Here is a 16,001-nt window from a genome sequence, read left to right as displayed (position 1 = left end):
TTACCTTTGTAAGCTTCTTTTTCCAGGAGGTGGCATATAAACATGAAGAAATATAGAAATGAATCACAGAGGGAGACTTTAAGGTCCAGAACATTATGACTGGGAAGAGATCTATTATTGTGGCCAGAATTAAGGCATGTGACAAAGATAATGGGTGTGTTATTAGGACAGCCCAGCAGCGATTACAGGAGTCAGACAGATCTCAGCCCAGGTCACAGTTGTCTCTGCTGTTTACTAGTTGTGTGACGGGAGGCACGGTATTCTCTAAGCCGTAATTTTCCCATCCCGAAAACAGTGACCTCTCGGGATTTGGGGGGATGGCTTAAATGAGGCAGCTATAGAAAGCACTTTAGGACAAGGCACTCCAACAATTGGCTACTGCGATCATCACTGTGTTTTGGACAAGCCGAGCTAGAGCACCATTCCTGGCCCCGTCTGCTGTCAGAAAGTTCTTCCCACCCCTCCCCGCATCTCCCACACCCACAGACGCCAGGCAGCTGTCTCCCGCCAGATACGGATCACACCCCAGGCGCGCACCTCCACAGTCGCTGCCTCCCGCAGGGTGCGGGGCGCCAACCTCCAGCTGAAGTCCTGCAAATTGCTACCAAGAAGGCCTGGAAGGCGCAGGCTGAGGCAGAGCCACACCTGAGTTCGTTCTTACCCCGCCCCCGGCGGCGCTCCGATAGATACGAGGGGCCCTGCGAATGGGGCCAGGGGTCCCCGCGAGGCGGGACTGAAGCGCGGGGGGCCCCCTCGAGAGCCGCTCCGCGAAGCGCGTCCCTCGGGCCCGCACCTCCTCCGCGGCGCCCCCCGGAGCCTCCCCAGCCGTCGGCTCCCCTTCGGACTGGAGCGTGGGGCCGGGAGCGGCGGGCGGCGCCGCGGGGCGCTCGCGAGTGGTGGGGGCGGGTTTCGGAGAGGAGCCGGAGCGCGCCACACATTTCCTCCGCCGACAGCATCTGCGCGTGTCAGGTGGTTGGTGCGGGCGAGAGTGCGCGCGCGCGTGAGGGCGAGAGGGCGCGCGCACAGAAACTTTGTGCCTGCGGGTGCGCCTCTGGCGGGCTCGCCGGCTCGGAGCGCGGCGGGTGGGCGGCCGGGGGCGGAGGGGCTCTGCGGGCGGCGGCGACAGCAGTGGCGGCGATGCGCCGCGCCCCGCCGAGCCCGTCCCGGCGCGCTAGGTGAGGCGGCCGCGGGAGCGCCGGCCGTGGCCATGGGCACCCTGGGCAAGGCGAGAGAGGCCCCGCGGTGAGTAGGGGCCCAGGCCCTCGGCGGCGCCAGCTTCCTCTCTTGGGTCGGGCGGCCCCTTGAGCCCTCTCGGGGGTGGGAAGTGGGGCGGACGACGTGGGCGCCTCCTTCTACGGGAAGTTGCTGTGCCGGGGTGCGAGCGGCGGCAGGCCAGGGCTCGGCTCGGTTCAGGTCCCGGGAGACCCGCGCGCTGGGCAAGTGGGGCAGGGAGCTGGGTTCTGCGCGCGGCGAGCTCCGGAGTTGCACGGATCCCCCCTTCCTCCCCCGGCTCCTCGGCGTCCGGCACCTGGATCTCCCACTCGCGGACTTTCCGCAAAAGCCGCACCTGCTGCGGGCGCGGGGCTCGGGCAGCGCCCCCTGGCGGCCTCTCCTGGCCCTGCGGATCCGGGGCCGGGCCCAGAAAGGCCGGCCGCGTTTGCGGCGGCGAGCTCTCGGAGGTCCCCGAAACATACAGCCTTCTGGGGGGAAACTCTACCCCCTATCCCCCCACTGCGATTCTAGAGAGATCCTGTTTTAGGAGGGTCTTGAAGATGAAGGAAGGGTGATAGTGCAAAGTCTCTTGTCAGGAGAAAGAGGCCTGGAGGGGCCAGGCAACTTTGAGTGTGTCCCCCTAAGAGCAGGGAGGGCCTGGGCACAGCATACCAGTTGTGCTCTGCCCAACTCCCTCCACGTGGACTCCGGTGTGACTGCGCCGTGCCCAGCCCGCACAGACAGGCCCGGGAGCGGCAGGAAGCTTTACCCTGCTGGACTTTCTGGAGCCGAAGGTTCTTGGCCCTTTCTGCACTCCCCGGACTAGGGGGTGTTTGCCCCGAGGTTACAGCACTGCACCTCCAGCTAGACTGGGGGGAGGGCAGGAGGCGTCGGTAAGTTGCACTGAGTCTATACTAGAGGGCTGAGGGAGAGGACAGGACTGGAAAGAATCCTCACCAGAAGCCAATTAAAGCCACCTTCCACTGCAGAGAAAGTTGGGGAAATCTGTGTTCTTGTCCTCCATTTCATCCCTTTCTCTTCTTGGATAGATTTCATAAAAAGTTCAACCCAAAAGTGTGCGTGTCCTCCACGGAGGCACCTGTGCCCTGGAGAGGATTTGACCTGAACCAGTTCAGAGTTTTGACAGCCTCCTGCGGCAAACCCCACGCGGCTGTGGCAGCTCATAGTCTCAGAAAACACCATCAAGTTAATCTGTACCTCTTGGCCTTTTTTTTTTTTTTTTTTTAATTTACAGGGGAACATTTGGCTACAATCCTTTAAAAGTATGCCTTTGGAGATTTAGACTGTTCTTTCTGTGGATTATTTAATACCCTTAGATATGCCTATAATGAAACATTTTATACATCCTTACCTACAGCCATTTCACCAGGAGAGAGAGTGGTTTGCAGGTTTGTCAGGAAGCAGCCAGTCAAGAGACTGCCAGCAAAAAGAGCAGAGTTTCCTAATTTATGGTGCAGATAACCCCATTTCCCCAGACCTCTCAGGTTGCAGTTTGGTTTTTAGTAGCCTCTCTTCTCCCTGGTGTCTCAGGCCCCGAGCCTCTGAGGCTCTCTGGCCTCCATACTCCCAGATTAGGTCTCTCACTTTCCCTTCCCGCCAACCTGAATACTCCCTTCACACTCCCTCTTTCTCCTTGAATCTCCCCTAGTCGCTCTTAATTCTGGTAAAAGCATCTACCTCTGAGAATCACCTTGGGAACCAAAGTGGTTTCCCTTATGGCTGACATTAGGAGACATGACTAGAATTAGAGCCAGGGCAGTTTTCGGAGACCTCAGTGGTCGATACCACCAACTGAGAGAGAGAAAATGGAATTTTCCCTGGATCCAACAGTTCAGAGACTGAAGTTAACACCTCCCAGCCCCAGGGGCAAAAGCCATATGTGGAGACCCAGCCTCCAGTAGCAGCTGCCTCCTCTGGGGGGGGGGGGGGCTGAGGAAAAGTAATGGGGAAGGCCTAAGAGAAGAAGACTCCTCCTGAGAAGGACTTCATTTTCATCTTTGCCTTGGGTGGAGGTCTTCATGGTGAACAGGCAGCAATGAAGGCAGAGGCTGACTGTTTCCACTGGACCCCCAGCACCAGGTTTAGAGAGTTGCCAGTACTTTTAGGAAGGGAAGGGAGCCTGGTTGGGGAGCAAGGCCTGGGGCACAGGAGGCCTGGCCTCTATCAGTCTCCGCACTAGTGGCCAGTGGCATTGCCCTTCTGAGTCTGGATCTCCCCACGTATATATGGAACTGGAAAATAACCCTGAAGAGTCTCCCGGCTCTGGGGTCTGAGGATTATTCCAGGGGCCTGCAGGAGGAAGAAGGCCTGAGATTCAGCCTTTAGGTTAGCAGCTGCGCTTTGGGAGGATTTTTTGTCCTGAATTTTCTAGCCCCTCTGTGACCGTCTGCTTGCTGATTCTTGTGCAGCGAAGGGTGCATGGTTTCAGGCCCAGTAAATATTTATTAAATAAAGCCAGAGAGGCACCAGGTACAAATCCCAGATCTAGCACATACGAGCTGTATAGCCTTGGCTATGTCCCTTAGAGGCTTTTAGATTCAGTTTCAACTTCATGAAATGGAGATAAGATCTTTCTGGGCTGTCAGCTTTAAAAACCATTTAAATCCCCAGTACAGTGCTTGCCATATCATAGGTTCTCAACTGATTATGCTCATTATTTTCTCTTGGTTTCAGATACTGATCTGATAACTGGGGTTATCACAGGACCTGGATACAAATCAGTAATGGTCAGAAACTTGATCTTTCAGAACTCACTTCCTTGGCTTGGGAGATTCTCAGAAGCCAGTCGTTGATGCAGTTCCCGTAGGCTCACCCCAAGTCAAAAGCAGAGTCCAGTGGCCACTGCTAGATAGCGCCCTGGAGCCGGTTTGAAACAGAGCTCAAAAGGCATGGTCTTCCTTCCACTAGTCTGGCTGTGGACTGAGAGTGGCCCAGAGTTCAGGACACTGTCTTTTAGCTGGTTTCCCAAAATCCACGTGTGCCCCAGCATTTTATTTTGATCTGAGTGTTTCAGCTCCTTCTGGATGAGATTCTTTCGTCTTGGAGCAGCCTCCCCCACCCCTCCGCCTGGAACTGGTTCTCTCTCTTCTAAGAACATCACACTTCCTAGGCTTGACACCCACAGGACACTTGAGATTTATAGAGTTGTCTTTTCATGGTCTAGGTCTGATTCTGCAACTAGATTTTTGAATTAAGGAACTTCTCGTTCACCTTTCTACAACAACAGGAACTAACATAATGAGTATGTTTTACAGTTTACAGAGACCCTTCACATAGACTCTCTCACTGCGGTCCCCTGCCCCTCTGGCCTATCCCAGTGTCTTATAGAGTGAGCACTTCTTAAATGATGCCGTTATGTGTTTATCAAAATACAGAGTGAGTAGCTAAAGTTAGGGATCTGAGGTACATTTTTTTTTTGGGGGGGGTCTCCTCTTTGGTAGTAAACTGTGAAATAACCAAAGCCACAGAATTAATTATATGTTCAAAGAAGTTACCAGAAACAACACCCATCACTATTAAACCTGAAAAGATTATAGATATGTATCTGTGTGTGTGTGTTTAAATGGGAAGGAAAGTAAAATGCTTAGTTAACTTTTATATATCCTATTGCAAACAACTTGACCTGTACTGTTGAGGTCAGGACCAAAGATAAAGCTAAGTGAGAGTGGGTGAGGGTGCCCTCTTAGACTCCTAAGCCATTTCCAGATCCAGACTTGTCCTTCTACATTCAGTTCTGGCATACAGTTCCCTTTAGTTCTGCTTTTTTTTTTTTAATCAGTAAGGACTTAATAGAATGATATTTAGTGGTGAAAATGACTCAGTCATTGCCTATATTATCAGCAATGAAAAACAGAATCTTAAATTCCAAGGTTCGTGAGAAAGGCAGGATTAGCTTAAAATCCAAACACCACCACCATAAATCTTCTCCCCTGCACACGGGTCCTTAGTCTTCAACTTCTCCCGCAAAGTCCAGAGGTATTTCTGGGGCTACCTGGCCTTCCGTAGCATCTCTGGTATGGCTCAAGATGAATGAATTTAGCTGAAGATGAGACCGAGTTAAACAGTTCTTCAGAACCAAGTCAGTGGGCCCCCTGCTGAAATCCGTTATTGCTAGGAGCTAAGGACTGCCAAGAGGGTCTTGCCTCTGCCTCTCCCCTTCAGGAGCTGGAGCCAGCAGGCCAAAGCAATTCCAGCCCCACGACGAAGAGCCCTCTTGCAGCCCTGAAATCTCACCTCGTTATTTGCTTGGGAGATATCTCTTTAACAACCAGCCAGTCCGTTGGGTGCATTTGCCAAGTGGGAGGGGTATGTCTTCTATCAGCCCAACTCTCAGGATTAATTGTCTTCTCTCTACTCCTTTCCTGTCCAATCTGCCTTCAGAGCTTGGAGCTGCCAGTCTGCGTGTCCCCTGGCTGCTCGGCTCGCACTCACTGCCACCTCTTTTTCCCCAGGAAACCTTCTCATGGCTGCAGAGCTGCCACTAAAGCTAGACTAGAGGCGAAGCCAGCAGGCAGCCCCGTCCCCTCCCATCCCAGCCTGGCCCAGATCACCCAGTTCCGCATGATGGTGTCTCTGGGACACTTAGCCAAAGGAGCCAGCCTGGACGATCTCATCGACAGCTGCATTCAGTCTTTCGGTGAGTTGGCTAACTGCCCACATGCAGAAAAATCTATTACTTTGTTCTTCCCTAAAAAGTTGCTTTGTGGAATAGCAACCTAGATTGTATTTTGGCTTTAAAAATATCTTTTGAGCCTTTGAAATGTTGGAGACCGTGTGCAGTGCCTATGGCACATGACTGCGTGGGTGTAATAGGTCGTGATGAGAGGTGTGATTTCAAGTGAGAAGAGTTACCGGGGAGAGTTCGCATTTCCATTTTTCTTAGGACGGAGGTTTTTCTCGTGATGAAAAATCTCATAAAATGCTACTGTGCCTCTGGTGCTTGGACATTTTTCTGCCCTTGTGTTCTTAGGGTGCACGAAGGCTCGGTCCCACGGGCAAACAGTTATCAAACAGGAGTTTGAAAGCCTTTGGGTCATGTGGACAGCAAAGTTTCATAATTCCCCTTACAATGGAGGGTAGTTGTGGTGGACTAGGGAAGGACAGGTTAAAGCCAGAACGGCTGTGACTGGAAGATACTGGTTAGTAAGTATTGTGATTGAAGGTCAAGGATCTGGGAAATGAGCAGACAGACGCACACTGACAGTGAATTATCTAGAACGCTGCACGCTGTTATCGCCGTCCTCAGCGTGAAGGATGCACCACTTAGGGTAGTTCACAAGCAGTTATCTGCAAAGATGCTCCGTTGTTTTTTTTTTTTTTTTTTTAATTTTATAAGCACTGTCTTTTTGGGGATTGTTATTTGGGAAAGAGTGATTGGAAAGTACTAAATGCTCCAAAAAAGGAATGGTTAAAATTGATGGAGAATTTGTAGATTTCCAGCATCCCTGTCCCCTCTCTGTGCCCCCCTTTGAGTGCCTCTGTCTCCCACCGTGAAGTGGATGTGTGCACGCGGCTCAGCTCCAAAGCGCCTCCCCAGCCCAGGCCCTCATGGAGCCTCCTGGGGAGTGTAGGGGAGGCTCGACCAGACCCCAGGCAGCACAACCCATAGATGGGTTAGATTCAGAACGAGGCATTATTAGCTGGACATGTGTACTGCTCGGTCAGACCTTATTTATCGAGTTAGGAAAGATTTGACTTTTAGGGATACTCATTTAGTATACTCCAGTACGACATTGAATAGTTCTGATGGTTTCAACATTGGTTTAAAGCACTGGTCCTCAAATGTTAGTGCAGAATCACTTGGAGGTGTTTTTTTTTGTTTTGTTTTGTTTTGTTTTTTAATAGATTGCTGGACCCTGCCCCCAAAGTTTCTGCTCTGGCGGGTCTGGGGTAGCACAAGAATTTACATTTCTAACAAGTTCCCAGGTGATGCTGATGCCGCTGATCCAAGAACCCACTTTGAGAACCACTGCTTTATTGTTGTAGACTTTTTTTTTTTTTTTTTTAGCTTGGAAAAGAGGGGACATTTTTATTATTCCTGGGTTAGTCTCAAATTTTAATTAAATTTCCATTTGCACTCTAATCTTTCAGTTACGAATTACTTTGGGAGCAGAGTGAGTGATTTTCTATTCTTAAATAGTTTTAGAAAACACACAGGCAAGGAGGTGAACTAGAAGTTGGGAGGCTGGTGGGCATATGGCCGTGAGCAGCCTTGTTCGTTGTGTGCTTTACTTTCAGCTCGCTCCCCCTTAGAATAAACTGCAAAGTTCCTCACAGAGTCTTGGGAGGCATACACACTAGTCTTTCACAGGGCACTGCGGACTGTTTCAGAAATAAAGATTTTTATTCTTCCTCCATTTCATTGTTGAGAAAACAGGGACGGAGAAATGGTATTTATCATGCTTTCTTCCTCATGTGCCAATCTAGCACCTGCGGGCTGAGGTCAAGGCTGTTTTCCTAACCTTCCAATAATCACGACCATCAACCTGAGAAATCCATGACCAGTTCTGAAGTCCTTCCCCAAAAGAACCAAGCCTAATCCACCCCCCTCAACAACTCCTACAAGGGCAAAAGATGCATTGTTTTCTGGAATATGTTGATCTGAAAAGAGTATGTTAACATCCCAAAGCTGTAAAAGTCCCATTGAGTCCAGTAATCTTTCATCCACTCTCAGGAAGCCTAGATAAAGTCCCTCATTGCATCTGACACAGGCTGGGCCATGCACAAGGGGAATTACAGTGACCAGACAGACCGCTGTTCCTTTATTAGAGCTTGGAAGAGCTGAGAGTTGCCCTGCTCAGGAAACAATAGATCCACGAGGCAAGCCGTAATAACCTAAGGTGTGCAGGAAGAGCAAATGCTCTATACACGTGGAGTCTGAGGAAATTCACTTCCCGGGTGAGGCCAGAGTAGGGAGAACAGCCACTGTTGAAGCAGTGGGAAAGTAAGATCGCGAGGTTTTACATAGTACGTACTACACAGTTTCATGCCGCAGAAATTTATATGAAAGAGGTGAAAAAGAAAAGACACACCGCGTCTGAAGGGAGCGGGAGATGCACCGTGATTTTGGGTCCTGGGTTGTCGCGGCCATGTGTAGTGGGGGAGGCGAGCAGAGCTGGGGATCGATAGCAGCCCTTGACAAAGAACAGTCCGGGGCAAAATGCCTGCTTGTGCGTCTGCAGGTCTCCCCAGAGGTGATCTGAAAATAGTACAGGGCGAGCCTCGTGTTTCTCTCTTAACCTTATCTTACTGGTGGCTTTCTCAGCTTGGTACCGAAAAGTTTTACTGTAGTATAAAGCAAATCTAGCTTAGCTTTTTGTTAATGAGTTTAGATGCCTTCTCATTTTAAAACCTGTGAAAAGAGGGAAAGAATACAGAAATGTGGGGAAACTGTTTTGTTTTTTGGTAATCTCACACTTCAGACTCTGGCTTCAGCCACCCTCCCACCAACTTGGAGAGAAAAAAAAAGGGGGGGGAGCCTTTTTTTTTGAACATTTAGACGAATTCGTTAATTTACGTTGTCCTGTCTTGTCAGCCTCACCTTCATGCAGGTGCTTTGAATTAGCTGCAGCTGGGCTGTCTGGTATGGTAGCCATTAGCCAGATGTGGCTATTTACATATACATTTCAATTCATTAAAATTAAAATCACGCGTAACAGGTAGTGCCTCCCGGAAGCCTCACTAGCCGTATTTCAAGCGCTCGACAGCCACAGGTGGCGGCCGCTGCTGGACAGAGTCGTGGGGACTGTTTCCATCAGGGCAGAAAGCCTGCTGGACAGTGCTGCACAGGGCGGATGGTTCACTTGGAGGGGAAAAGCAACAGAGAGACCGCCTGGAAACTACGGGATTTGCATTTTTCTAGCATCTCTAGGTAATAGTCTGAATACTGTCGAAGGCATCATGGACATTTGGATTTAGCATCTTTACTGATGCCTCTCTAATATTATTGACCATTAATTACCACCCTACTGTTCTCAGAGGAAGGACTTATTACAGTGCTTTTAAGGGTGGGTGACCAGCACATACAAACTAAGGGTACTCTTGAAGGCCTCCAGCGAGCCTCCCATTGTCACAGACAAGGTTACAGACCCGTGATGAGAAACTCAGAGCCTTGAGTCATAGTTCACTGCTTCAACCATGAGACACCCCACTCCCACCTTGTCTTGTAGTCAGAGGTCATGCTTTACCTTCTCGGTGTATTATTGCTTGTTAATCTACTCTTCAGCTGAGCATAATGAGGCAAATCATCACAACCTGGTGCATTTATGTCAAACATGTGAATCATACCATCTGTTTCAGGGACAGAAAAGACCTATGAGATCATCCGGTTTTTAATATTTTCACTTTTTAAGAGGGCTGCCAGCATTTGGGGCCAAACGGAAGGCTTCACATATCCAAATTCACAAAACTCTTCCGTCGTTCCCTTCTGCATGCAAGACAGCTTTCAACAGCATCAGAAAGAAAGCTGCAAACGTGTCCCAGAAAGGGACCCTCAGCAAGGAGCCCTCCTGCTCCCAGGTGGGGTGTAGGAGGACATTCAGTGTCTTCGTCGTACCTGTGAGTGTGAAGGGAAACACAGCTCAGCTAAGATCTTGTATTTATAGAGGGCTGTTTATTTCTTCTTGGAGTTCCATATGTATTGGTTTTCTTTTAAACTCAAAACAACTCTGAAATCCGCAGGTCAGGTGGTAGGAGAAGATAAATTGAGCCTCTGAGGATTGAGGCAATTTGCCTCACGCCCCTAGTCTCGAGAGAAAACGTGCTGCTCATGTGCTTTTTCCTCTGTCCCCAACAGCCACTTGTGACCTGAGCTGGGGTATGCTCAGACCCATCGCCTAGGAAGGCCTCCCTTTGTGCAGGCAGTGCAGAACAGGCCTGAAGCCTGTGCCCACATTCTGCAGGGCTGGTCTCCCCCAGATGAGAAATTAAATTCCATTCAATATGAGAAATATTCATTGGACCCAGTGTATGTATGTCTACCTGAAATTCTGTCTTGAACAAAGCGTTAATTAAAATTACCGTAGGCATTGTACTAATGCTATACACAGACCTCCCAAACTAATGGGTATATTTTCTGCACCATGGAACATTTAGATATTGAAAGCATTTTATAGACCTCAGCTTATTACGAGCAAAACCCTACACCCACTGTCTATCCTTGGAGCCAAAGAAGGCAATCACACATTTGTTGGGACCACACACAGTTCCCTCTGTGGCAAAGGGAGGGCGAGGTATTCCTCGCCACTCTGCAACTTAGAGTCTGTGCACCAGAGTGAGGTGCCCAGAGGCGACAAGGACACAAGACCAGAAGCCCAGGGCCATGATACTGAAGGATACTCAGACCCAAGAATGGGCAACTCCAACCAATAGAGCCAAGTGTCAAGAAGGGGCTCAAAGCCCTGTCTGTTGTGGATGACAGGTCCTCTGTGAAGAAGACCAGAGCTGACCCAGTAGTCTCCTCAGTGGAACCCCCAGTTGCTGGGGTGTCACATGTAAAGAGTGGTCTTTGGGGCACCCACGTTGTAAGGCTTTGAGGCATCAGAGCAGCTGCCAGGCATGACTGTTGTAGCCCTCTGGAGGGAAGCAGCATTCTGTGGTCAAGATGCTCTTTATTCTAAGGAGTGTCTTTGCTGCATCTTCGACAGGCTGGCAGCACCCCGTGCCCCAGCCTGACATGTCTGCCCTGTCATGGGTGTGAGGTACAGTGATTGCCAGGCTGGAGAAAGGCGGAGGTGGGAGATCCCCTTCACTCTAATCTGTGCTGTCCTATGTGGTGTTCTCAGCAGTCCTTCCTCTGTGATAGAGAAATGTCAGTGCGTAAGCTTGACAGTGTCTCTGGAATCCTGAGCATTTTATTTTATTTTATTTTATTTTATTTATTTATTTATTTTTTAAAGATTTTATTTATTTATTCGACAGAGATAGAGACAACCAGCGAGAGAGGGAACACAAGCAGGGGGAGTGGGAGGGGAAGAAGCAGGCTCATTGCAGAAGAGCCTGATGTGGGGCTCGATCCCAGATCGCCGGGATCACGCCCTGAGCCGAAGGCAGACGCTTAACCGCTGTGCCACCCAGGCTCCCCGGAATCCTGAGCATTTTAGTTCGGTAAGTCCATCCAGAGAGATAAGGGTTACTGCTGAGAGACAGACCGACAGACAGGCAGACGGTGGCTGAACACTTACTGTGGGCTCTGTAGGGTGCTGGGCCTTTACCTGAACTGGGCCCGTGAGTCTTCACAACAACCCTATAAGGTGGGTATTATTTTGCTTTTTTAATGAATAGGGTGTTAAAGGTCAGGAATGTTCCATAGCCTGTGGAAAGAGGCCCCACCTCATTAGTGGGAGAGCTGCTGGGATCTGAACTCTGGTTGGCTTAGCTCTGAGGTTCTTGTCCTTTCTAGTCTACCAGAGAGTCTCCAACGTGAACGTGAGCAGTAATCATCAGGGGGTGTGTTCATTCAGATTCTTGAAGGTCAGCTCCAGAGATTTTTCCTTCAGCCCAGTGTCACTATGGTTTTGAGGGAGGTGACCCATGAATTAACTTTGAGAATTACTGTTCTCTTGTGCACTTGCCAGCCCTTCCCAGTTGTGCAGACTCCCTTCAGAACTTCCTGCCTGTCAGTCGTTTGGCTGTGGAAGTAAACAATGTAGGCGTCCGTTACAACTACACTTGGGTTCTTTGCACTCAAAGGCAGGATTCCTCGTCTGCATTTCCACCTGTAAGCCACCCTCCGACCAGTGTCCTGGGTGCTTTAGGGCCTTGCTCCCTGTTGTGTGCTTGTTCCCCAGAGGTCAGCGGCCTGGAGGTAGTGGCTGTGCTGGGAAGCAGGAGAGGTGCTTCGTCTAAGTACTTCCCCAAAGTGCCACTTTTCCAGCAGATTTTTTAAGGCCACATGTTGACACGAAGGTTATTAAGTCCATGGTGGAAACACAGTAGGAAATGGTGTGAAAGCAAACGCACTGTCATCAGCCGTGATTGGGCAGAGGCCAGTGGAGGGCCCACCCCCAGGCCCACCTCCTGCTGTCGGGACCTGCCCTCTCCTGCCTGGAGCAGTTCTGGCTGCTGGACGGTGCGCCTTGTCCCGCGGGTAGTTTGGGCTTCTCGCTTCGCGGGCACCACGGTCGTTCGGCGCTGTTACGTTCCTGAAAGTCTTAACCTGCAAAAGCCGTGTTACATTTTCAGGAGATTTTAAGCCAGTTGTTAGACACAACCACCATTAAAAATTAATTTATGTAAACTTACAATTATGTTAAACATGAAGGTAAGAAGTCCCCGAACTCCTCGTTCCCTCACGTAGGACCACATGTTGCTATTCTCCGTGCTCTCGAAGTTTCGCCTGTTGTAGCCCCACGGTACGGATGCCCCAGGCGGTATGCTGCGGTGTGTGCGCCTCGTCCTGCCTCATGTTCTGTGAAATCGCGCGAGTAGCTGGAGCTTGCCCGGGTCGGCAGTATTTACACCCCGGGAATAGACGAACGCTGCTCATCAGGGCTCCTGTGGAACCTTCTGGCCGGAGAGGCGATTGTGGGCTGTTTCCCAGCACAGCAGCTCCTCCCAGCCGCAGGGGGCGCTCCCGCAGCACAGAGTCTGTGGCAAGGGGAGCTGAACACCGGAAACGGGACTTTGTATCACCTAATTAGGGGAACGTCAGTGAAGTTGAAAATTTGTCTTAAAGTGACAGTGGAACTTAAAAACTCAGGGAGTCTCATTCTGCAGTTGAAGCTGTTTTTGTTTTTAATTTACCTCCTCTAAAAATTCTCCATCGTTAAACTATCCCTTCCCTCTGACCAGCCAGTCCTCAGGTTTGTGACCTCTGTCGTTCGTGTATTATATGCGGTCTCCATCTGTATAATCATTTGCCTCCATTTCCCACTACGTGGTAACAGGTCCTAATGATATATGCATAACCAAGCTTCTGTTGAGTATGTTTTCATAAGTTTGTTTGCTAACTGTATTTCTAATTGTGTGGACTGTTCATATCCTTTACCTATTTATCACTCACTATTTAATGTTCTTATTATTAGAAGTTTGCGGAAGCTTTTTATGTGATAAAGCTATTAGCTCTTTGAATACCATTTGCTATCGACATTTCCCGCCCCCGCCACCCCATTTCTATTTTTTATGTCAGTTTTGGAATTTTAATGTTTAGAAATTTTACATTTTTATGTAGTTAAGTTTGTCCTCATTTTTTAGATCTTTTCCTTTATAAACTGTAAACTTGAAAAGAATACCTATTACAGAGATTTAGTGAATGTTCCATTGTCATTTTAATCAAAGTTTTAACCAAAGTAAATCCATTGTATGATAATAGTTACAATCCCACTCTTGTGGGTGATCAATGAAAGTTTGTCAGTAGGTTTTTGCTGAAGAAAAAGAAGCCTCCAGTTTTGTTTCTGAGACTGTCGTTGGCTTAAAACCAGGGAGCTTGGACTTTGTAACTCAGAGCCTCAGTTTCCCCTTACTATGATGGTATTGAAGTGATTTCTGATATTGACAGGGTCTGGGAGAAGGTGTCATGTGGTCTTGATCATGAATGACGTTGGATGTGAATTTGAAGAAAGTCCTTTACAAATTTATATATTGAAAGAAAGTACTTTTGATCTCTTTGAAGTACCCTTAGGGTGGAGACTTAGATAACCAACCAAATCTAAACCCATTTCTCCTAAATTATTAATATAGAGTGAGTCTATTGTTCTTACATTTTTTTTATTGCGGTAAAAGAAAACATACATAGCATAGAATGTACCACTTACATAGGCCTTTACAATATTATTTTAGTAGTAGTTAACTTTTGAGTATATACTGTGAACAACATGGTCTTCATATTAATACATCTTAGATACATATTGTCACTTAATCTGCACCCTTTTATCTGTTCTTATATTTACAAAGAACTAACTGTAACTCAGCCCTCAGGTTTACTTTTTAAATTTTAATAACTTTAAAAATCATTCATGCTCACAACAGAAAATTTAGAAAACACAGCCTAGCAGAAAGAAGAAAATCATGTCATCCATTCCATCACCAAGAGCAAGATAAACGCTACTACCATTGTTTGGCGTATCTCCCTAGATTCTCTTCTGTGCCTGTTTACAGGCACTACAATCGGGGTAACCTTTCCATGGTAGATTCACCGTAACTAACTCTTTGTTTTCCATCATTCACATTTTAAACAGTCCAATCTTACAATCAATACTAGTATTTGTAAAGAGGCATGCTCGCACACTGAGTTCCTGTTCAATCCTAAAATGGATTTTTAAGAAATGATTCCTGCACAATCCCTTCAAATGTGGGACATAAAAGTAGAGGTTGTCTGGCAACTAAAATGAGTCTTTAATGAGGAATTAAAGGCATTCCAAGAAGAGTAGCTACTCCTTCATTTCTAATGCTAAGTGCTAATTATAATAACCATGGCTGACCATACTTGTAATAAATCAAGGAAACAAACAAAAAACTGCTTCCATTAACTCGAAATTCTAGATGTGTTTGTTTTATCTTAATGCATAGAGAAAGTCAGATGGCTTTTGTTGAAGAGAAACTTTACTTTAAGAAATGTCTTTATTAATAAACTTTCTGAGGGAATCTTAAGAAGTAGCAACTGGGAAAGATACATCGAAGAAATAAAGATGCTACAATTTGGTTCATTTCCGATTCTTCTGCAGAGTGAAAGAGGTGGTGGACGGTGGTGTGGCAGAGGCCAGGTTTGAGTACTTTGGTTTTTTTCCAGAGAGTAGTCTTGGGGAGATATTGCTGAGGTTCTTACCAAAGTCTTCAAGCAGATGGTACTGCCAGGAGGGAGCTCGGTTTGAGGGACACCAGGGATTCATTTAAATGGACAAAAGAAGTGGGAGCCAGAAGCGCTGTTCTTGGCGGAGGAGGGAGAAGCAGAGATTGCCAGTTTTATAGTGAAGGAGAGAATGGTCTAAGCAGAGTAGTCAGGTGCTCAGAGATGAAGTCATCTGGGAATTTCTGGGGTGGAGGAGCAAAGGTAGCCACGTCTGGCTTCCCTTCACTGATCTCTCTGAACCACCTTCCAGGACTTGTTTTTGTCATCTTGCGAACAGCCGCATTTTAAGGGGGCACCCAGGGCATTTAGGAGGCCAAGAAATGTTGTAGCTTTAGCATTTATGAGTCTATTGTGTTAGACTGGAGAACAGCCTAGGGAGCAGCCTTAAATCTGATGAGCAGGTAATCATTTTGGTGAATTTGGCATCCAGTGTGTCAATGCCAGGTGCATAGAGGCTTTTTCAGCTCATCAGCATCATGGGTGCAGATTTACTCCATCCAAACCTGCTTTGGTGGGTTCACCATTTACTTCTACTCCCAGGTAGGTGAGGTCATACAGTGAGTCCCTCCAGCTTCTGACGTGCTGCTTCCCAGAACCTAGCTGGAGTACTCATGCTGCTGGCTGTCAGGCTCTTCAGTTATTGCCAAGGATAAGCAGAATGCCTGGTCTCAGTGAGTGACGCTGGGGTTCACCTGTTTGGTTCTGCTTTAAGCCCCAAAGAAAGAGCTCCCCACACTTACTATGCCTGTGGTTCCCCGACCTTGTCTGACCTAGTGGCTTTGAGGCCTGTTAGCTGCTCAGCAACCACCATCGTCTACCTGAGATGGACTTAGCTTTAGTTACCTAAGAAAGTGTGCCCCCAAAATGGCAGGAAATGTGGCGGAGGACCCTCTCAATTAAAGAGACTGAAGGGACACTTCAGTCATAGTGTGTGAATATTTTTTTCTAAAAAATGTGTGTATATATGTATACCTACACACAT

At 48.2% G+C, this 16,001-nt stretch overlaps 1 protein-coding gene across 1 annotated transcript in view; it reads left to right on the top strand.

The window, feature by feature from the left end:
* The first annotated feature begins 996 nt into the window (after positions 1-996).
* The window catches only part of RASGRP1 (RAS guanyl releasing protein 1), a 79,353-nt gene continuing 64,348 nt past the window's right edge, over positions 997-16,001 (top strand). The window contains exons 1-2 of the mRNA XM_045816066.2: positions 997-1,242; positions 5,685-5,869. Of these exons, the coding sequence (XP_045672022.2) occupies positions 1,208-1,242; positions 5,685-5,869 (220 nt within the window). The 5' untranslated portion in view covers positions 997-1,207. The remainder of the gene's footprint in view (positions 1,243-5,684; positions 5,870-16,001) is intronic.

This window comes from Ursus americanus, chromosome 36, assembly GCF_024610735.1.
Source record: "Ursus americanus isolate L20-20 chromosome 36, mUrsAme1.1.p, whole genome shotgun sequence".
NCBI classification, from domain to species: Eukaryota; Metazoa; Chordata; class Mammalia; order Carnivora; family Ursidae; genus Ursus; species Ursus americanus.
This window is presented reverse-complemented; position numbering and strand designations above follow the sequence as displayed.